At 34.7% G+C, this 23,871-nt stretch overlaps 1 protein-coding gene across 2 annotated transcripts in view; it reads right to left on the bottom strand.

Moving 5' to 3' along the window:
- Positions 1-23,871, bottom strand: part of abcc8 (ATP-binding cassette, sub-family C (CFTR/MRP), member 8) — a 137,906-nt gene that overhangs the window by 105,356 nt on the left and 8,679 nt on the right. For both annotated transcript variants that reach the window (XM_056451912.1, XM_056451913.1), the window contains 7 exons: positions 18,795-18,936; positions 17,414-17,535; positions 13,736-13,902; positions 9,537-9,779; positions 5,014-5,202; positions 1,595-1,759; positions 1,365-1,520 (listed from right to left, as the gene is read on the bottom strand). In XM_056451912.1, coding sequence (XP_056307887.1) covers positions 1,365-1,520; positions 1,595-1,759; positions 5,014-5,202; positions 9,537-9,779; positions 13,736-13,902; positions 17,414-17,535; positions 18,795-18,936 — 1,184 coding nt within the window. The remainder of the gene's footprint in view (positions 1-1,364; positions 1,521-1,594; positions 1,760-5,013; positions 5,203-9,536; positions 9,780-13,735; positions 13,903-17,413; positions 17,536-18,794; positions 18,937-23,871) is intronic.

Below are 23,871 nucleotides of genomic sequence, written 5' to 3'. Positions count from 1 at the left end.
TTCACTTTTGCAGCGATTGGACATGTTGGACTTGAAAGCAAAATCTCTTCCTATGTGGGTCAAGTACAGATAACAAACCATGTGAGGGGAATACCAGCTTCAGGCCAAGTTTGAGATTACCATGTTATGGTGTGCCAGCGTGGTTCCAATCCCATTATGTACAGTATATTGAATGGATTTAATAATATATACATAACCTCAGATGAAGATTACCTGACCCAGCATTACAAACAGGTTGGAAAACCACATCAGTTGGTTGGTGTTGGTTGGTGCATGGCAATTCTAAACTTCTTACACCATGCCCAACTCCTCCTAGCTCATTTCTTATATCTGTTCAAGGTATTTAGCCAAATTATAGGATAATCAGCCTTATGTCTCTGGGTGGTTGGGGTATATTGAATGGATTTAATAAAATATACAGGTTTACACAACCTCACATAAGGATTACCTGAACCGCTATTGCAAACAGGTTGGCACAATGGAAGTAAAACCATATTCGTTGGTTGGTGCATGCTAAATCTAAACTCCCTACACCATCCCTAACTACTCCTAGCTCATTTCTTATATCTGTTCAAGGTATTTTGGTGACAGGGGAGATTATATTGAATGGATGTAATAATATTTACAAGTTCATACATAAACTTACATGAATATTACCTGAACCGGCATTGCACACAGGTTGGAACAGAGGAAGAAAAACCACATTAGTTGGTTGGTGTTGGTTGGAGCATGCCCATTCTAAACTCCCTACACCATCCCCAACTCCTCCTAGCTCATTTCCTATTTCGGATCAAATTATTCATGGGGGTGGGAAGATTACATCGAATGGATTTAATAATATATAAAGTTTCATACATAACCTCACATAAAAAAATACCTGAACTGGCATTGCAAACAGATTTGGACAGAGGAAGAAAAATCATATTAGTTGGTTGGTGTTGGTGGGTGCATGCCAATTTTAAACCATCTACACCATCCCCAACTCCTCCTAGCTCATTTCTTATATCTTTTTAAGGTATTTAGGGGGTTGTATTGAATGAATTTAATAATATATACAGTTTCATACATAACCTCAGATAAAAAATTACCTGAACCGGCATTGCAAACAAAATTGCACAGAGGAAGAAAACCCACATTAATTGGTTAGTGTTGGTTGGTGCATGCCTGAACCATCATTGCAAACAGGTTGGCACAATGGAAGTTAAACCACATTGGTTGGTTGGTGCATGCTAATTCTAAACTCCCAACACCATCTCTAACTCCTCCTAGCTCATTTCTTATATCTGTCCAAGGTATTTAGGGGGTTATATTGAACAGATCTAATAATATAAACAGTTTCATACATAACATCAGATGAAGATTACCTGAACAGGCATTGCAAACAAGTTTGGACAGAGGAAGAAGAACCACATTAGTTGGTTGGTGTCTATGGCAACAAGGTTGCAAATCTGACCCACAGTCATTCCCCCCATGGACAGGTTGGAGGTGCAGAGACGCATTATTTTATTGAAGATCTTAGTCTGAAAGTAAAAGGATAATCATATTATCTTGAGGGACTTTGGCAATGAAAAGTCGCTGAATTCAGTGTACTGACCTGTATGGCTCCTCTCAAGTTGATTCCAGTCTCAATGGCAACGTAGTAGGAGGCCTGAAGGAAAGTTCTCTGGAGAAGCAGGGCAAAGAACAAGAGCACGGCTAGTACATAACCATTGGCAAGGAACTCCTGGGAGGAGATGAAGTACATTCCAAGATGCTTCACCTGAAACACACCAAGGGCCAGGCAAGATTGTCAGGATTCACTTAAAACACACAGTGAGAAATTTACCATTAAAAGTGTCATAGAGTAGATTGATCCAATATGCTAAATTGTTCTCTAATATCTTTATAGTGGTTTGGTTTTGACCATATTTGGAATGGTCATGAATATTAATGAGCTCTGCTCTGACAGGTTGTAGCCTATACACATGTGTACACACACAAAGCTTGATACAGTCTCAAATACACACATGCAAAATATTCATACTTCATTTGTCAAAAAAATGAGTAAATGCCTTGTTAGCTATTTTTTCAGCTGGTAGAAAGGCACCTAGTTTGCTCCTTTATTGTGTTTTGGATAAAATGTAGACTCATTTATTATTATACTCAACAAAATGGACAGACAGATAAGTATTTAGAGTCAAACTCTGCATAAACAGGTAAGTTTTATAAAGCTTCCTTTCATTCCAGCAAAATCACGGTAAAAGCAGAAGAATATGGCATGATGAATAAACGTGTGTTAAACACTTTAAGTTAACATATGTTTGTTGCCTCATTACAAACATACGCAGCAAATTTCACAATATGCATGTTAAAGTAACAAAAGATACATCTAAATAGATCTTATGCCTCTACGGGATGATGCTGAATACATTATAATCCATATATCCAGCATTCTGCAATCTGACTAGCTTTGAACACACTGGCTGCTTCAAAAAACTGCTCCTTTTTAGTGGCTCCGCATCCCCTCTTTTTCAAAATAAGAGTCTCACATATGTAGTATTAAAATAATGGGATTTTTATTGTTGTAATCTCACTAGTAAACATTGTGGCCAATGAAACACAGACTAGGGTGTGCATATTTATGATACTGTGTTAAGGTCAATGTATATTTTACACTCACAGGATTTACTTGAGAACAAGAAAAATATCATATTTGAGGCTCATGGTATGTCATTCTATGAATTGAACTATTCTTATTCAGCTATACCTTGATAGTTGCAAATGTACATTCTATGGCACCATTAAAAGGCATGGTAACTTTCCTTTGTTACTTTCAGACATAACATTTACAGTACAAGTGTATTTAAACATGTTTAAGGATAAATCTGTCTCATCAATAATTTGTGGCTTCTTGTTGAATTAGCTGGGTAGTATTAGTTAGTTAGTTTAGACAGAATTTGCCAGTCAAGCTCACATCAGCTGACAGTCAGCTGTTCATGATGTACACCAATCCGGTTCTGACATTAATTGCGGGGGTCTATTTAAATTTACACATCCAGTCACTCCTCAGTTTTGGCTTCATGCCAATTCTAAGTTCCCTTAACCATCCCTAACTCCTCCAAAAGTAGTTCATATCTTATTTCTATTCATTGTATTTGGCCAAAGCACATGATAACCAGCCATTGAAATTGTTATTACACTACCTGACAAAAGTCTTGTCGTCAAACCCAGTTTTAAGTAATTACTTGTAATTAAATTAAGTAAATTAAGTAATAAATAATAACTTGATTTCTAGTTGATCATTTTGAAAAGTGGCGGAAAGTAGATTTTTCAGATGAATCATCTGTTGAACTGCATTCCAATCATCACAAATACTGCAGAAGACCTATTGGAACCCGCATGGACCCAAGATTCCCACAGAAATTTCAGTGAAGGAAAAATCATGGTTTGGGGTTATTTAAGTATGGGGCAATGTGACAGTTCTGCAGAGTGGATGGAAACATCATCAGCCTGAGGTATCAAGACATTTGTGCTGCCCATTACATTACAAACCACAGGAGAGGGCAAATTCTTCAGCAAGATAGCGCTCCTTCTCATACTTCAACCTACACATCAAAGTTCCTGAAAGTGAAGAAGGTCAAGAAGCTCTAGGATTGGCCAGCCCAGTCACCAGATATGAACATTATTGAGCATGTCTGGGGTAAGATGAAGGAGGAGGAGTTAAAGATGAATCCAAAGAATCTCGATGAACTCTGGGAGTTCTGCAAGAACACTTTTTTTTTGCCATTCCAGAGGACTTAATTAATAAGTTATTTGAGTCATTGCAGAGATGTATGGATGCAGTCCTCCAAACTCATGGGAGTCATACACAATATTAATTCTTTTTCCACTGCACCATGACTTTATATTCTATACTGTACATTTTTTCTGTTTAGTGACAAGACTTTTGTCTAAGCTAAGTCAGACCTTACTGTCCTATTTAAATAATTAAAAATCAAGGCATGATCATGTTTTATTTTTTAAATAAGTTACATCTGATACCAAATGACCAACTAGAAGTCAAGTTAGTGTTTGTTGTTCCTAAAACTTGGATTGGTGACAAGACTTTTGTCAGGTAGTGTACATGGTTCTGGTTCTGTTCTGTCACCCCTATGAGGGTCTGACTTGCTGTTTCTTGTGCAGGGCTGCATAGATGGGTGCTTGGTGTTTTGCCCAAAACAATACTAAATCATCATGACTAACTGCATGCTACTATATCTGCATGCTACTATTTTTGCGCTATTAGTATTATTCTTTTTATACTATGACCCTAACTTGTCTCTGATCAATTTGCCACCAAAGAAAGAGTGCTGGAAACTAATTAGAATTCAAATATGCAAAATTACCAAGTAATTACAGATTAGAAAGGAATAAAGGAGCCAAACAGACCAAAGAACTAACAGAATATTAAGTCCCTTCAATGCATTTAATGCAAGAAATTTAATCACTACTACTATGCAAACAGAAAAAAAAATGAAGCTACATAAATTCATTAACAATGCCATTGGCAAGTGAATAGTGAATTCAATTTATCAAAACATGTCAGCTATGTTTGAGAACTGCTACTCTGAATAACACACATTTTTAGCTTTTAAAAAATGTTATATTTATAATTAAGACATAAAAAATTATCAGAAGTGGGTACCTTCAAAGCGAATTTTCAAAGTGAAGTATATTACATCATGCAAAGACATCCAAACAAGCCAAAACCTGCCCACTGGAAGACATCCAGACAGTACGCTGTTCAGCTTTTTAATAATTAATGACAGCTGCATGGCGATAAAACGCTTTGTAACACAAGAGGGAAATGTTACATGAAAAGACGCAGCCATGACCTTAACCGAGTCCCTCGCAGAAACTGCTTCTAATTTTACCTTCAAAATACCTCACTAGCAAGTCGACAACACAAGCACTGAATGCTTCTTTTATTTTTGTCGCATTTTTGCTGATTTTGCACATGGCTCTAAAGGGTGTAAAAGACAGAAATGTTCTTACTGGTGGCAGAATGGTGTGGTTCTCTTTGCTGAGATGGTGAACGATGCCTGAGATGCAGAGTGGGCCGGCAAAGCCAAGAAGATCTGCCATAAAACGGTATGTGATGCTGAGGATGAGAGGTTTTCCGAAGGCCTGTCGCAAAGCTGCCCAGATCCACTTAGACCCCTGTGGCTGAGTGCCCTGGGGACCCTGAATATGTAACAGCAAAAAAACAAAAAGATCATTAACAATGTCATTTTTTATGTTATTTATATATATATATATATATATATATATATATATATATATATATATATATATATATATATATATATATATATATATATATATATAGCCTTTGCATTTCTATCAGCTTCATATGCTTCTGCAAAAATGATTCATTAGTATGTAAGGCATATCACACTCAAGAGAACAAGTTTAGTTAATTGATCAGCTTTAAGTGATACAAATACAATTGTTAAATGAAAAGATAAATAAAAATAATAAAAAACAAAAAATAACAAAAAATATATTCCTTTTTCGCAACAGTACCCCTTTTCAGCTCCTCTCTGGAGCTGACAACATCCACGTATAACCAAATCCCCCCAAAAATGTTAAATTGACTTTTTTTTTTTTTTAACAATTAGCACACTCCATGTTCTCCTCTTCAATTGTGTAGTCTCACCCCCTATAATTTACTCTCATAACTTCTTATAATAAAATTTTAATTTCACTATATCCAGGCTTACTACTCCCAACGCTCCCACTAACTTCCAATTAACTCACAGTTTCATTTTCACACCTTGTATACTTTATTAATAAAGGTAGGGTTTCTTTTCCCTTTTTAGCAATAATAGTATTCAAATGAAAAATAAAAATGTAAACAAATGATTGAAATTAAAAACTTCAACATGTAAAAATATAAAAATGATTAATGATTAAAATTCTAAATTGTAACAACATCATTAAAATCAGAAATTCACTAATGCTAAATTATAATCAACCTGAGGAGTTAAAACTGGAATTTTAACAATGTAAAGTCAATATATAACTTGAAAATTACAATTGAAATTAATTTAGGATGAAAAATCAACGCCTTCAAAGTAGGATTAAACTTAACAATTATTAAAATGAAAGATTCAGAACGCAATCGTTACAATGTTATTAAACTGTCACCTCAATCCTGTAACCATACACTGTGAAAAAATCTGTTATCTTATGTTTTTTTCCCTGGCAGCTAGGGTGCTGGGAAAACCCCCCGTAATATAACAGCCATTAAATTACAGACATTTACCGTAAAATAAAAGATGGTAAATTACAGAAATTTACCGGAAATATAAATTTAAGGAAATTTCTGTAATTTAAATGCAGTTATTTTGCTGTTTTTTTTTCCCAGCACCCTAGCTGCCAAAGTTTTTTTTAAATATTTAATTTTCTTTACAGTGTATGATTAAAGCCACAATTCAAACATTAAAGATTTTTTAAATGTCTTAAAATGTGAAAACAAAAACACAACAATGTGATTAAAATAAAAGAATCTTAACACCATCTAGAAAGTTTTATGCTAAAAAAATATAAAAAGTTATACATTATGAAGTAATGAGAAAGAAAAATTGTACTGTGTTCAATATTTGTTTTTATATATACAAACACAAGAAATAAGTCATGTAATGACCTAAACAAAAAAAATTACTTGAAAGACAAGTGTCTCATGAGTTTATATTTCAAATTTGATAGCATGCAAAATGAGATTTCTGTAAAACGTTTTCTGAGACTGTATATCTGTCCTTCTTTCCCCTCACCATCAGAGGCACTTTCTCAAAAATTACCATTCGAACTAAAACAGTAACAGTTGCTGAATAATATGGTCTACATTCACAGTTCATGTATCTCTGGAAAGAAGACAGTTTGGGTTTTATTATCCATCATCTAGAGTTTATAATACTCAAAATGAAAAAAAGTTATAAATGCATAAGTTATGTAAAAAATGCACTATTTAAGTGGTTAAGTAAATGGTTTAAACAAGCAGCAAAATAATTTTTTGAGTGTAGTTGTGTTTTCATCCATACATTTTTTTATGTATTTTACTGTCATGAAAGATTGAATACATACATTTTTGAAGTGTAAACCCTATAATAGTTAGAAAGTTCACTGTTTTGTTTTAGAAGTCTCTAGAACTGTAAAAATGTTGTGACTTTTCTAACCATCTCAACTTACATCAAGAAAACTGACTAAAAACTTTGCATAACTTAAAAAAAATTTTGAAACCTACTTTACTTATTAAAATGAGCTAAAACAATGTAAAAATATGGTGTTTATACACAACCATGGTCAAAAACACTTATTTTCTTTTAATATACATTATAAATACATAAGACTAGTTTTCACAGAGTCTTCAACAAAGGATCTGATTTGTTTTTTCTAAACACTTTCTTTCCTCTACCTGAAACTGGGTGCACAAACATTGTAACTGCGCACAAACACATAACTACGTCATATGCTCTTTATTCCCACAAGAACAGACATACAGAGGTCGTTCACTCTTCTGAGGGTCAAAATGTCACTGTATTCACAGAGCAAAAGGAACATCTTCCGTCTTTCAGTGTTTTGAAGACATGTACACAAGCTTTACATGATAATTGAGTGGTATTCCAGATCTGTCGTCCTGTGGTTTGTGACGTACGTGACTTTTCACTCCAGCGTCATTCTTTTCAGCATCAAAGAGAAAGAGGTTATTCCCAAACCAACAGAGGACAGATAGCCGGATGTGTTTTATATTTAAAGATCTACATCTGAGAACATTTTGATGAATTATAATAGTATCCTGCTACACTGCTGCTTTGTGTTTTTTTAAGTTGAAATTTTATCTAATTAAATTTACAGGTCATTTCAACTTACATCAAATAAGCTGGCTTAAAACATCTACATACACAAAGTTTGTGTTATTTGATAGGTAAAGTTGAAACCTGGTTAACTTTGAATTAACTTTTTTTACAGTACAGAATGTATATGTAAGGTTTTTGTATATGTTGAGCATCCTAATGCTTACCAAAATGTATATCATATAGGTTTGCAATCATGTGGATCTGGTGACGCACAAAGTTCAGATGGAGGGCTGGAAGTAAAAAAACTGAATGGAAGACATACAGTTGGGGAAAGTGTGTATTTTTGTGATTTATACTATATTTCAAAGGAGATATAAATAAAAATTAACCACATTTGTTGGGGATGATCCTTATATTATGAAGATGACCATGTTTTCTAATGAACTAAAATATATTTTATATATTTGATTTTTTGAATGCAAAGTTTATTTTCTTTAAGTAATTGCAATAATGCATAAAAGATCATTCAAACTTTTGCTTTTTGAACAAAAACTGCAGACAGCCTGAATGAAAATGTCAATCAATTTTTGACAGAAATGCTGGCTGAAATGTGTTTAATACTGGAAGATAATTACTGTAGGTATTCAGGTAGCTCTAATTAAATACAACTTTAATGATTAATAAAAAAAAAAATAAAATATGTAATAAAATGGTAATAAATAAATAAATAAATAAATAAATAAATAAAAAATTACAACTATTTGATTTATCATCAAATTAGTATTTGTTTAATTTCTTTACTAAGGTACAGATAATGTTTTATCCTATAATGCTTGACAAAAATCCTTTTTAATTAAATATACAAACACACACAAGCGTGAACATGTATATATGTACAGTGGTTGAACGATTAAACTAAAACAGAGTGAGCTCCACAGAGTGAATATACTGTACATGGCCAGGCTGCTATAGCCAAACTTTGGGTCAATCATGTCAATGCTAAACGTCAGTTTCAATGATACCAGCATTAAAAACCTTGGAGTGTGGACAATGTGAAACATATATTGCTCACTGATGAGTCCACCTTCACTGTCTTTCCCACATCCGAGAGAGTTACGGTGTGGAGAAGCCCCAAACAAGCATATCACCCAAACTGTTGAATGGCTAGAGTGAAGCATGGGGGTGGATCAGTGATGGTTTGGGCTGTAAAATCATGGCATTCCCTGGGCCCAATACTTGTGCTAGAATTGGGCACATCACTGCCAAGGACTACTGAACCCTTCTGGAGGACCATGTTCAAACATTGTATGCTGAAGATGGTGCCGTGTATCATTATGATAATGCTCAATACGCACAGCAAGACTGCTGACAAAGTGGTTTGCTGAACATGAAAGTGAAGTTGAACATCTCCCATGGCCTGCACAGTCTCCAGAAGTAAATATAATTGAGCCACTTTGGGGTGTTTTGGAGGAGTCAGGTAACATTTTTCTCCACCAGCATCACATAGTGACGTGACCACTATTCTGCAAGAAGAATAGCTCAAAACCACTGCAGCACTTTATAATATTAACAATAGTATAGTGTAATAAAAATATGTTTGGAGCACATCCTTTATTATTGGGATAAAAATAGGAATTTGCTTGAAAATATGAACCCACAAATCCTAACAAATAATAATAAAGAAAAAAAATTCAAAGATGACAGATTCTTAAAATGTACCTTTTGAGCTTCAAAGGCCTCACGGAGCCTCAGGTAGTTGGTGAGAGCTCTCATAGCGATCGGTAGTCTGCCGATGACCTTCAGATCGATTGGACGTCTGTGAGCTGAAGTGATGAAGGTGTTCATCCACCAGTATGTGCTCTTAGACAGTAGATTTACAAATGGCTGCAGGAATCGGACCCCTAGATCCTGTAAATCTTCTGGGGGCTTCACTTCAGTCGCATGTGCAAAACACATATATCTCTATTGAAGAAAAAATGGTCTAGTCAAAATTTCTTGCATAAACTGTACATAATGCAATGTTTCTAATCTGAACATTAAAAAAACTGATTTAGGAAGAGTGATTTTCCTCTCTAACTTAACAACTTCATGCATCCTATTAATAGAAGATGAATTTCAATTGAATAAGTTAAGAGACTAATTAATGATGGAATAAATGCACGACTAAGTGGTTGTTTCATCTATAGTAGTTAGAAAATATTACAAATGTTATAAAAGTGATCTTGCTTGTTTGGAAAACAAAAGCTGTTATGTAATTTATTAAATTAGAATATTGCAAACATAAAATGCAACAAAAACATTGAAATGAATAGATATATGAAAATTCAGTTTCTCTAGATTTATTGGGTATGGGTTTTGGTAACATTGTAATATTTGTTATAGTCAATAATAGTCTCTCTTTTAAAAAAATACTGCTTAAAGAGGCTAAAAATATTGACCTTTAATACATTTTAAAAAAAATTAAAACTGCTTTTATGCTAGCCAAAACAAAACAAATCAGACTTTCCCCAGAGGAACAATAGGATATACCGTGAAAAAAATCCTTGCTCTGTTAAACATCATTTGGGAAATGTTTGAAAAAAAAAATACAGAAGGGCTAAGATTTTTTACTTTAACTGTATATACGAGTAGCAGCGCAATATGGTTGTATATCAGCACTGGTGGGAGGCGTGCCTTGGTTACACAAGAGAATCATTCAGAAACTAGCTCTAAAGTGACGTTTGTGAAGTAACAACAGTTTCTGCTGTTCTGACATCAGCTGCAGATGTGTATGAATGGCGGAAGAAAGTAGTTCCTCTTACAGAAAGGTTTTTGAGAGTCTCCGAGTTAAAATTTTCTTGTTTATTTAATAGATTATGCCGTCGAACTGTTGTATAAATGCAATATTAAACTTGTAGCAGTGTGATATGGCTGTATATTGTCACTGGTAAGGAACTAAGGCATCTTGTCTGTGACCTTGAGCCAACGCACGCCTCCCATTAGTGCCGATACACAGCCATATCGCACTGCTACGAGTGTGACATTGCTCATATATATATAAAATTAAATATATTATAATAGTATATATTGACTGACATTCTTTTTTTTTATTAATATAAACGTCAAAAAATACTACCTTTTTTGCTATGTAATACAAAAAATGCTGCTAGAGACTACATTATTTTAAATTTCAAAAAAAATTCCAGCAGTCATTAACAGAATACAATAAAACACATTAAATTGATATGTCAAAGTTACCATTAGAGTTTTAATTTCTTCATGAACCTCTTGTAATATTTTGTACGTTTGTACATTACCTTGATTATTTCAAGACTTCTTGCCACAGAAGTTAATAAAAACTAGGAATGCCTAACAATGAACTTCTCCAAACAAACACTAGTGAGCATAGATAATACTGCATTTGATACTGTATATATGTTTTAAGATGGTGTGTTTATTATCTTAATAGTAGTACAGCAATATGGGTACTCTTTATTTACAATTGGGCTTTCATAGAATAAAAAAGGGAAAAAAATGTTCTTCTGATGTAGGCTTGGAGGGATATTGAGAAAGAGTAAATGGTTTGTATTCTGACAGATCACACTAAAATTGGAAAACTGGACTGGATTCACTACATCCCAAATTCCCTCTGGTCTGTCAGGCTGATAAAGCAGACGTGATCTGACTTTTGTATTCTTTGAGACTGCAGTGCAAGAAAATCATGTCTAGAGTCTGAAGAAAAAGACAGGGTTCCCACTTTAAGCCAAGTATCAAAGTCGGTGACCTTTCACTGACTTGAATACACTGACTCACTGACTCACTGACTCACTGACTTCACTGACTCATGAATACATGCCGCTTTTTGTGTTTTTTTTTTAATAATGCAACATTAAAGTAATATGTTAAAATAATAACAATCTTAACATGTTTTTGGCTTGAATATCATTTTTATGACTTTAATAGCCACTATTAGAACAACACTTGATAATTTATCTACTTTTTTTGCTTTTGTTTTTAAAGTTTCATGACACTCTGGAGTTCTTTTTTAAAAAAATTTCAACAGATTTGTATGTGTTAAGGATCAGTTAAGACAATTTTATCACCTGTCAGCTTTAATTATGGGGAAAACTGGATAATTTTATGCTTTTGTCAGCTAATTTCATCTTCCAGTTTTAAAATAATTATTGGGGCGGGAACAAAACCGGTGACGTAGCACAAATCTGCTAGTGGAGTGGTGACGCTACGGTTTCTCATTATTATTCATAGCTGAGTTTTCTTATCCTATGAGAAGTCCCTGCTTCTTAATTATTCATGAGAGCACGTGCTTTACGAAGGCAAGGCAGACCTGCCAAGCTGTGAGAACCAATGACTGGGTGAGAGCGTGTCCGCGCACGGCACGGGTTGTGTGTGTTTGTTTCCATGATCCACAGGATTTGTTGCATGTTTTTCTCTGCGATGCTGTCAGGGTCGATACAGCAAAGCTGTTGGTTTGCAGCAAGCATTTTTGTCGGGAGAGTTGTATAAGAATTGGAGAATCGCGGACTTTGTCTTTTATCAGTTGAGTTCATTACCATTCAGACACATCGCCTATGTCCGTGCTGCTGTGTTCGCCATACTGTATTTTATATATCTCCAGATTATCGGCAGGGCTAATGATTGGAATAGACAGGTTAAGAGACCTGCTGCACTGCTATTCACTGTGTCAGACCGGTGGATTGAGTCCTCCTCATTTATAGTGTATATATAAACACGATTATCTTTATAATGATAGAACAAATTGTGGTTGTATATATGCAATTACGAATAAAAAAGGTAGCAGGATGTTGAATAACTTACTGCTTATTTCTTTGCATTTTAACTTTGTAAACAATAAAATCATCCATCTCACGGTTTGTCTCATTTTGTGAGCCAACTGACAGTTGTTTGCTTTCCTCTTTTTCCCCAGCTCTGCTGGCCATGCCCACTCCTCCCTCTGCTCGCAGAGCTCCCTGCCCCTCTCAGAAAAAATTCTGAGGTAGACTTGAAATGAAAGATGAGGGTTTCATGGCCCTTTAAATCTGAGTTTACTTACTGTTTGTGTGGCTGGGAAGTGTTGCCTCTTTCATATTTGACAATATACATTTGGCTTTTTCATCTACTTTTATTACCCAGAGTTTAAAGGGGTCATACTGATACCAAAGCACTTAAAGGGGACCTAAAAAAACAAAAGCAGTTCAAACACAGTTGTGTGGCAACAGTGTGCAGCCTCTAATGGTAAAAATGAATTATTATTATTTTTAAATCATACTTGATAAAAACAGTCTGCAGAAACACTGATTGACGTTCTCCTACATGTCATCAGTGGGAGAAAGCTCCGCCCATTAGTGATGATCTCTCCCTCATTAGCATAATGCTAATGCATAGCCAGTTTTAGATCCACCCTCTTGTCAAAATAGGGCTGTGAGCACAATCTCATTTGAATTTAAATGGACAGTCACCAAAATGGCACAATTTGGATCAAAGCCTAAAAGGGGCAGTTTCAGAGAGTTATAAAACAATTTTTATGAGGTATTATGAGACTTTACTTACACACTCTAGGAACATTAGACATTTATTTTACATTTTGTTAAGAAGGATATAATAGGTCTGCTTTTAAATGTATATTATTCTGAGCTGTTAGCTTTGATTACAGGTATAGTCGAATGTTTGCAGTCCATAACAATGGGAATCAAAACAGCATGATATAAAAAAGAATTTATAAAGATTACATTTCGATAAATGAAAAATACAATTTAACGTGACAAACCAAAATGCATAATATTCCATGACTAGAACACAAATCTATCAACATTTCCTGACGTTCAATCAAATTCCAGTATATTTCATGACCCGTGGGAATCCTGACAGGAACTGATAATGACTGACTACTAACAGAAGCCGTACAGACACACATTATTTACCCTCCTCAAGATGACGTTGATTTCCACAGCTAACAGGAGACCGTATAGAAGAGTAAGTAAGCCAGTGATCCCGAACCGCAGCTGTCTCAGCCCAATGCCATGCTCGGTGTACTTGGCAAACTTGATTGTTTTAGAGACGAATGCCAGAACCCAGTAAATAAGCAAAGCTGTGAAAGAAAGCCAGAGAATATAATGATGAATGACATCAAATTCTCTTCATACATTAGTACTAAAAGGCATCAGTCTCCGCTGGTTTTGCTCAGTAGGCCAAACTTTGAAATGGCTTCTATCTAATCGTTCTGTGATGGGATGATAAATACGGTTGGAGTCTTTTATAAGAAGTCCTGTCATCTAAAATAAATATTACAGTCAATGAATGTTGAATGCCCACGATTGCCAAAAAAAAAAATACCAGTGAATCGCGACCACCCACTATCCTCGGAAGTGGTTTTAAATATACAAACAGCCTATATAAACAAAAGCACATTGACAACATTAAAGGGCACTGATGATGCAAAATCAACTTTTGGAAGCTGCTTGAACAGAACTGTTTGAAGGTATAGAACATATTGGAGCGATACAAACACAACAAGTCTCTCTTTTTGAATTTTCTGACATTAAAATAGGATCCAAATCCGAATGATTTTGAGGCCCACCACAACCTGATGTAGGAGTGTGGTTTTCCCCACCCACTGAATTGACTGACAGGTACGTATTAACATGTCTCGATAGTAACACAAATAAACATGCCCACATAACAGAATGTGCTAAGAAACTGGGATTAAAAGATCTGTTCCACCTCTCTCTGATCATCTGCACCTCGAGAAAGAGTTTTACAAGTTTACTTTTTTTTTAAAAAAACAGCGCATGTTTGTAATAAAGACAGTAAAATCAGCACAGAGGCATGGTGTCAGTACAACAATATTGAGTTATTCTGCAATTCGGATATGCAATATGTATATAAAACTGCATATATTTTTTAGAACTGACTATGGGAGAAATGACTAGGAATAATAAATGGCAGAAAATGGTCAAACTGTTCTACAAACAAGTGTGTTCACATTTAAAAGTATAATAATATAACAAGAAATTATCAGTTTGCAATATAAAGAAGCATAACAATGTATAAGACCAGAAGTCTCGAGCCAAAAAGATTACAATGGCGGTGCCTGCTCAATAAGGTTAATACAAGAGCAAAAACAGTGCAAGTTAAGTGTGTGTGTATATATGTGTGTGTGTGTGTGTGTGTGTACTGCGGACTTTGCAACGGCATTTGTGTGTGACTCATCATTTCAGAAAGGCTTGACTAAACTCCACTACAAACACATCAAGTAAACTTGGTATTTTCAACTAATGAACTGGAGTGTGAGTTATACACTGACAATTGTGGGGTCAAGTTTTTCAGTTATGTTCTGTAATATGCCTCAGGGAACCAAATTTACAGATTTAATTCAATTACATTTAATTTAATAATTAAACTTGTTTTTATGCATTCAGTGTTTTGAGGGATATTGAGTGGTTCTCAATGACATTTGTGATATTAACTAAACAGTGACAGGTTTGCTTTCTTGCACCTGTTAATGGATGACCATAAAAGACTGCACATATTTTTTATTTTACTGTTTAACTTGCATGTGTGAGCCAGTGTATAATAAAATACAAACTATGCATCTAGTTTTACAGACACCTACAAACACCTTTTTTAAAGAAAAAAAAATTGTGAATACAAACAATGTCTGTCGGTGCTCTAGATTTGCTGGTTTCAACCTGATGAATCCATATTTTTGGAGAAAACATGCATTCACAATGGTATGAACCATTATAGGGGTGGTCAAATCTTTATTGATGTTATCTATTTTTTTAATTATTAATATTATTTAAGATACATATCAGAGCAAACTATTTCTTAACTATTAAAGGACAGACCCCCCATACATCTTGTTTTGATGTTCTTCAGGGGGGATCAAGTTTTAATTAGGGGGGTCAGACCCCCCCAAACCCCCCTGTAATTTGCACCCTGGACTGGATTTCTGCTTTTTCCATGTCTGTCTCTGTCACTGACTGCTGTTTATCTGGCGTAACACACGAGATGCAGACACGCACATGGAAACAGTGGGCAGAGAGAACCAGCTCATTTGCATTTAAAGGCACAGGCTACAAAAACAGCTACACTTTGCTTCGAGGCCAAAAATCGGCATATTCTGCATTGTATAATACATAATCTGCTGGGTATCTGGAGCTGAAACTTATTCAGACATATTCTGGAGACACCAGATTTACCTTACATCTTGTAAAAAAGTTAAAATAGGAGCCCTTTGAAAAATGCAACATACTGTTTTATAGTAATTTATTCACTGGTTTAATTTCAATGTTAACCTATTGAGATGGTGGGCACAATGTTTGGTAGCACAACAAGTCTATTCTTGGTTTAATTTTGATGACTGCCACTTGGAGATTATCCTCCATGTGCCAAAACGGTGTCAGAACGTTTAACATCATGCTAAAAAAAAACAACAACAATTTGCGGCAACTAATGTTCTTGCTGCATCATTAATCTAATTATTCACTCCAGGAGTTGCAATCCAATGGAAAAAAATTAAAAAGCTGATGGATTTTATTTGCATGTTGTTGTTTTTAATGTAACTATTAATTATTTTTATCTTTTGTATTTTAGGAAAAAATTGGATAATTCTAATTGTTTAATACAATTTTGGGAAATCACCAAGCGACCTGACCCCCCTTTGATCCCTCGGGTCTTACGACAATTGGTATGTGTGTGCGCCATTGTCCGAAACGTTTGTATATTTATAACCATCTCAGAGGATAGTGGGGGTTGTGAGTCATTGAAATTTTGGAAAACCCTGATCTAGACAATGTTAAGACGATCTGTTAAGCGAATGTTAGGTCATTCTAACCAAATTTTTATCGGGAAATGAAACTGTTGTTGCACAATTTCATCTGAAAGACTGTAATCCAGTCATTTTTGATCTGTGTAAATCCATGTCTAAATACTTTCTTTCTATATTACAAATGAATTATTAAAATGTCGGTAATAGCCTCATTATAGTGAGTCGTGCTTTAGATCGCTATCTAAAAAGTTTAGATTACTCCATTAAAAGTGATTCATTGACTTTAATAAAATAGGGTGAGTAAACCTAATGCATTTAAAGCTATTAGTTGACTTAAAAAAGTGAGTTGCCTTCAAATGAACATTTTTTTTCCTTCACTTTCTTCAATTGGTGAAGTTTTGTTCCTCGCCACTGTGGCCACTGGCTTGCTTAGTTTGGGATCGTGGAGCTGTGCATCGATGGATTTGTTCTTCGGTGTTTGGACTTTAGCAGTTAAAATAAACCACACTGAACTGAACTAAACTGAACTTCAACTCTGAAAACTGAACTGACACAGTTTCAATTTACTAAACTTCTATGTTTAGCTGCTTTGACACAATCTACATTGTAAAAGTGCTATAGAAATAAAGATGAATTGAATTGAATTCAAGTGAATAAGTAAATGAACTATATGCTAAATTAGGTTAAGTCAATCACACTTTTATGGTAAGAAAAAAAAAGAAACGTAACCAATCACTTTTTACAATATATAAATAGCACATATGCTACATATAAATAACAGAACACTCAATTTGAAACAAGAAAAAGGCATTATTAAGTTTATACATACTCATCAGGAGTTTGGGGAAGTTGGAGGTCTCTATGTTGTGGTAGTAGATGATTGATGTAATAGCAGCCATAAAGGCCAAGCATGAGGGCATGTAAAGGTGCAGGTGGACCGACTGATTAAACCTGAGAAAAGAGAGAGAGAAAAACAATACAAATCTATTTAGAAATCATTACTAATTAATTAAATGGACCATGATTTTACTTATATTACTGTCACGATCACCAGCGATCTAACCTTCTGGAGAACATTCACATTTACATGGACTACAATCCTGTCTCATTTGTACTACAAGTCCTGTCATGCAACACACACACACACACACACACACAAACACACACACACTCACACACACGCACGCACGCACGCACGCACACACAAACACACACACACACACGCACACACACACAAACACAAACACACACACACACACACCTGCCACAAGTCTTATCTGCCTAAAGTCAAACAGCTAATGCTGCTCATAGAATGATTAAAAGAACTATAAAAACAGAACAATCACACACATTGTGGCTGAGTCTTGTTCATGTGTCAAGTTAATATTACGACGCATTTTCCTTGCCTTGTCCTGCCAAGTTTTTGATCCTTGCCTTGTTTGTTTGTTTGTTTATTTGTTTACATTGCCTGCTGCCTGCCTGTATTGACCAATTGTGTGTTAATCGACCACGACTCTGGACTCACTGTATAAAACCTTTTGCCCCTGACAGGGATCATTGCCTGTCTGATTCTCTGTTTAATAAACCTGCCTTTAGATCCGCACTTCTTTTGTCAGCGTCTCCCTCCTGACAATTACAGTATTTTTAAATTCCTGTTAACTACTACTACTACTACTTCTACTACTAATAATAATAATATTAATAATAATAATAAAACCATTTTTACTTTATTTTTCTCAAATAAATGCAGTCTTGGTGAAATTTAGAAATTTTATTTCAAAAACATGAAAAATAACCTACTGCTAACTTTGAGTGTACTAAATAGAGCACAAAAAATATGTTATATTAAAAATTTAGTAATTATGGAACTAAAAATTAAATGTAGTAAAAGAAACTTCACACTTCAAGTCTGATATAATATAAATAAATAAATACTTGAATGTATCTGTCATTATTATTATTATTATTATTATTATTATTTTTATTATTATTATTATTATTATATTAATGCTGTTGTTATTTATTGCTTAATTTCTATGGTTTCTGCATTAAAAAAGGAGGCAGAATATTTCTCACCCACCATAAAAAGAATGTCATAATCCAAAAAATCTTCTAAACCTAAACAGATTTGGATGGTCATTATGAACTAGGTATTATGACTGTCACAATATATAGAAAGACAGACAGACAGACATAAAGATTCATCTCACCCATCAGACACGATGCCCTCGGCTATTTCACAGACGGTGACAAACAGCAGGATGAAGGTGAGGATCCAGCGGAGGTTGTGTCCGGGGAAGTGCAGCCACGTGCTGTGATGGATATGAACCTTGGAGCTCTGACTCCCCCAACCTACAGTGCAATGATAAAAAATAATTAAATTACTTCTGAAAAGAAAGCAATGTAAGCTATCCTTGGGGAATAAATCGTTTTTCCATGTATCATTGTAAAGAACAAAATACACAAAGCGAATTCAGCAGACGTTTTAGTGTTGCTTATGGGGAAGAGGGTCTATGTCTCAAAAACGTTTAGGCAATGTGGTTTACAAGTTGTTGAAATACCACTGAGACAGATTTTAGCATTGATTTCTAGAAATACTGGTTATGTATGTACAAAGATCTTAAGTATCAATCTGAAAGGGAGAATCAGATGCATTCATTCATTCATTTAGTCCCTTTATTAATCCGGGGTCTCCACAGCGGAATGAACCGCCAACTTATCCAGCACATGTTTCAGGCAGCGGATGCCCTTCCAGCTGCAACCCATCTCTGGGAAACATCCATACACACTCATTCACACTTATACACTACAGACAATTTAGCCTTCCCAATTCACCTATACCGCATGTCTTTGGACTGTGGGGGAAACCGGAGTACCTGGAGGAAACCCACGCGAATGCAGGGAGAACATGCAAACTCCACACAGAAATGTCAACTGACCCTGCCGAGGCTCGAACCAGCAACCTTTTTGCTGTGAGGCGACATCACTACCTACTGCGCCACTGCGTCACCAGAATCGGATTCAAACCAAACAACTACACATATAGTACTGCATAATAAAAGTCATTTTATGGTTAGGGTTAGGTCATGATCATTTGAATTATTCTATTGTGACATGATGCATAGATTATGAAATGATGCATTAAATTTCAAGAAATATTATGACGGGATTTATATAAATTTAATATTAAGATTAATTTAACATTTTCTGATTCCCTGAGAGTTGCTTCTTTCATGTCTTGGGTACATTTAGTTAGCATACATAGCATTTTCAACTAGAACAGATTACAAACCAGGACTCAAAAAGGTTAAGGTTACTAAGTGAAGGTTGCCACAATTATTTTTTGGCAATAACTCTTTAACTCTTTAATAACTCAAATGATAGTTTTAAAAGGTGCCAGTAGCAAAAATCTAGGCTTGTGAAACATGTATTGTTCTCTGATAAGTCCACCTTCACTGTCTTTCCCACATCCGTGAGAGTTACGGTGTGGAGAAGGCCCAAAGAATTGCATCACCCAGGTTGGTTTGGGCTTAAATATCCTGGCATTCACTAGGCCCAATCCTTGTGCTAGATAGGCGAATCACTGCCAATGACAACTGAACCATTCTGGAGGACCATCTGCACCCAATGGTTTAAACATTGTATCCTAAAGGCAACGCAATGTATCAGGATGATAATTCACCAATATACACAGCATAACTAGTGACAGAGTGGTTTGATGAATATAAAAGTGAAGTTGAACATCTCCCATGGCCTGCACAGTCACCTGACCTAAATATTATTGAGGCACTTTGGGCTGTTTTGAAGGAGTAAGTCGAGAAATGTTTTCCTCCACCTGCATCACGAAGTGATCTGGCCACAATTCTACAAAAAGGTCTGGCCACTGTGCAGGAATTGTATCTACTCATGAATTATTGTGGTCTAAAGGCATTTTAGTTTCATTCTTCAACCCCTGTAGAACCTTATTGTAAAGTGTGAAAGTGTAAAATTGTAAATTATAAAAAGTATTCACAGGCTGTGTCCAAAATGGCATACTTCCATAATATATAATACACTAAAAACAGTATGCTCAAGTAGTATGTCCGAATTCGAAAATCAGTATGCGAGAAGATCCGATGGATGCAGAGCTACTCCATGATGCATCGCGAGAGAATTTATGAAATGGAGTGAAGCGACGCAACTGACGCGGGTAGGTCAAAAAGTCGGATGTAGTACATCCATTCAGAGACTTACTACATTCATAATAATGACAATTATGCTGTATAGAATGCACTTTTCTAACGGTCCAGTAGTAAATTCAATGTCAGATGCAGTACCGACTGAGTAGTAGGCGATTTTGGACTCAGTCACAGTGTACTTTGATCAAATTAATGCACATGTGCTGAATGACTGAATGAAATATACAAACAAACAAACAAGTAAATAAATAATTAAATAAACAAAATAAATAAACAGTCAGACAAACAAACAAACAAACAAATAAATGAATTAAAAGTAAATAAGTGAACAAACAAACAAACAAACAAACAAGTAAATAAACTAAACAAACAGACAGACAAACAAATAAATAAATAAAAAGTAAATAACTAATAAACTAAGTAAATAAACTAAACAAACAGACAGACAAACAAACAAATAAATAAAAAGTAAATAAAAAGTAAATAAATAAATAAGTAAATAAACAAAATAAATAAACAATCAGTCAGACAAACAAACAAATAAATAAATATATTAAAAATAAATAAATAAGTAAATAAATACACAAACAATAAACTAAATAAACAAATAAACAAACAAACAAATGAATAAATAAATAAATAAATGTTTTTTTGTTATTTAATTTATCAGACAGTATTCTGAATCATTTGGGAAATCCATAAAAAGTTTGACAGTAGGTGTCAGGTTAGTTCCCTCACCCACTGACATTAGTGGGATTGTTTAATGTCGTTCTGACTCTTCTGGTATGGCAAATCGACCATCATCCTTGCTGTAACCGGACTCTCTGACAGCATGATGGCTTCAGCTGTACATTCCACCACTGAGGTCACATTTGTTTGTCTAAAATAAAAATGCTTCCCAAAGTGGATTGACACACACTATACTGGTCTCCCTATGTGGTTGGCCAAACACATTACTGATGCCAAATGAACGCAGATCAATTATGCAGCATTTATCTTCGTAATGAATAAGCCAAATGTTCTGAAATGAATTTCAAAGACATCATTAATCATTTCCTGTTTGTTTCTCTCATCCTTTCACAAACAAATCATCGATCAAAAAGTAGACACCTATCTATTTATATGGGTGTAACTTTAAAGTACACAAAACAACAGTTCAGTGTGTTGCTTTGTTCTCAGTTTTTCTGGATTTGTGATTTACAGTTATGTGCTTGAATGCTTGAGTGCCTGATGTTCTTGAGTGCTTAAGCGCATTTTACTCAAGCACATTAAACAGTAAATCCAGTAAAAATATCAAGTGGTCTCTTAACTTTTTTCTTATACTGGCTGTATACTGTATATTGGCCCTACTACTTGCACATTACTCAAATCTTAAAGGGATAGTTCACCCAAAATTAAAATGTACTCACTATTTACTCACCCTAAAGTGGTTCCAAACCTAATAGTATGGAACTATGGGAAAAATAATAATAAATGAAAGCCACAAGGTTACAAGTATCCAACATTTTACAAAATATCTTATTTTTATAAAGGTTTGAAACAAGTGTGTTTCATAAATGTTTAAAACAAATGATGCCAGAATTTTATTATCTGGGTGCACTATCCCTTTAAAGATAAAGAATCAACACCGATTAAATCTATTAAATTCATATTACACAGTAAACAAATACTGGATTCCACACAATTTTGTTATGTTGTTCCAACACAAATCAATTAGGTTAACATAATTGTTTTTACAAATATATGTGGATTGAACATAAAACAATTAAGTTTTCCCCCAAAGAAACTCAAGAATGAATTCAGCTCATTTTAAATTAGTAATTTTAACAAGCAGCAAAAAAAAATTATAAATTTTTTTAGCTGTAAAATCAAAACTCAAATCAAAAATATGTATTCAAATGTACAAACTACATATTAGGCAATGTTTATATTCAATAGATATATGTTTTGTTACTACTCTAATTTGTTGTTGTTGATCAGTGTTCACTATACTGTAAATGTATTTTAATATGTACAAATTATCAACACTAACAGGTTAAGCTAAACAATAAATATATATATATAATGTTAAAGTGAGAATATTCACAGAATTTCTTTCTAGGTCTTCATTTCTCTGAGAAATAATGATCTGTGAACACTGAAAATCTTGCCTGAGGTTGATGTAATGCTATGTGACATTATTTACAAGCTGTTTCATTGACATGTTTCCTTAGTTGAAACACTCAGTGATCACATAAGTAGTGAGCCGTTCATTCATGTTTATTTTGTGCTCTAATTAGTAGTAAAGAGGTAGGAAAAGCTGAATTTATTCACATTTAATTATGTGGTTTGAATTGTTTAATTATGTGTATTCTTACACCCTACTATCTCTCTATACTGTATACATCTTTATCTACAATCTTAATATAACTTCATTTAATTAAACTTAGTATACCGTGGTGTCAATTAACAAATTACAAATACTCAAATCACTGTCATTAAGTAGTTTTTCCACAGGAATTGTTCTTTACTAAGTAGTTGAACCAAGGGCAACATATGATACATTGTAGCAATTTTCTGGTGTTTTGGGTCCTTTTCACACCACACTGATTGCTTTTGTCTGAACCAGTGGAAAAAAAACAAATGCAGTCATGTGACAAAATCCACATCACTCATTGGCCAAATGTTTTTGAATGTATTTTCTAAACTGCTTTTTCGCTTGGTCAGAATTAACGTGTTGGAAAATGGCAATGAAACTCCCGCAAGTAAACTTGTTGGTAAAGCGCTGTCAACATATATTTTACCTCCACATCCCATAATGCACAGCGCATCAGACTACGACAGCTGGATTAGTCCAAAAAGGCACAGTATTTTTGTGCTTGGGTCTGTTCTAGTTCGGATCATATTCTCACCACAAACAAACTGCTTCAGGATTCGTTTGAAAGCATACCCAGAGCTCCTCTTCAAGGAGATCTTGGTACATTTTTGTTATGCTTTTGGTGCGCACTCGAGTGCAATCGCTACATTCACACCTGCCCAAACGAACCGCACCAAAAGGGAAAACGAACTCTAGTGCGATTCAATCAAACTAAATAAGGCAAGTGTGAAAACACCATTAGCTGTGACTTAG

This window comes from Danio aesculapii, chromosome 25 (genome assembly GCF_903798145.1).
Source record: "Danio aesculapii chromosome 25, fDanAes4.1, whole genome shotgun sequence".
Classification (NCBI taxonomy): Eukaryota; Metazoa; Chordata; class Actinopteri; order Cypriniformes; family Danionidae; genus Danio; species Danio aesculapii.
This window is presented reverse-complemented; position numbering and strand designations above follow the sequence as displayed.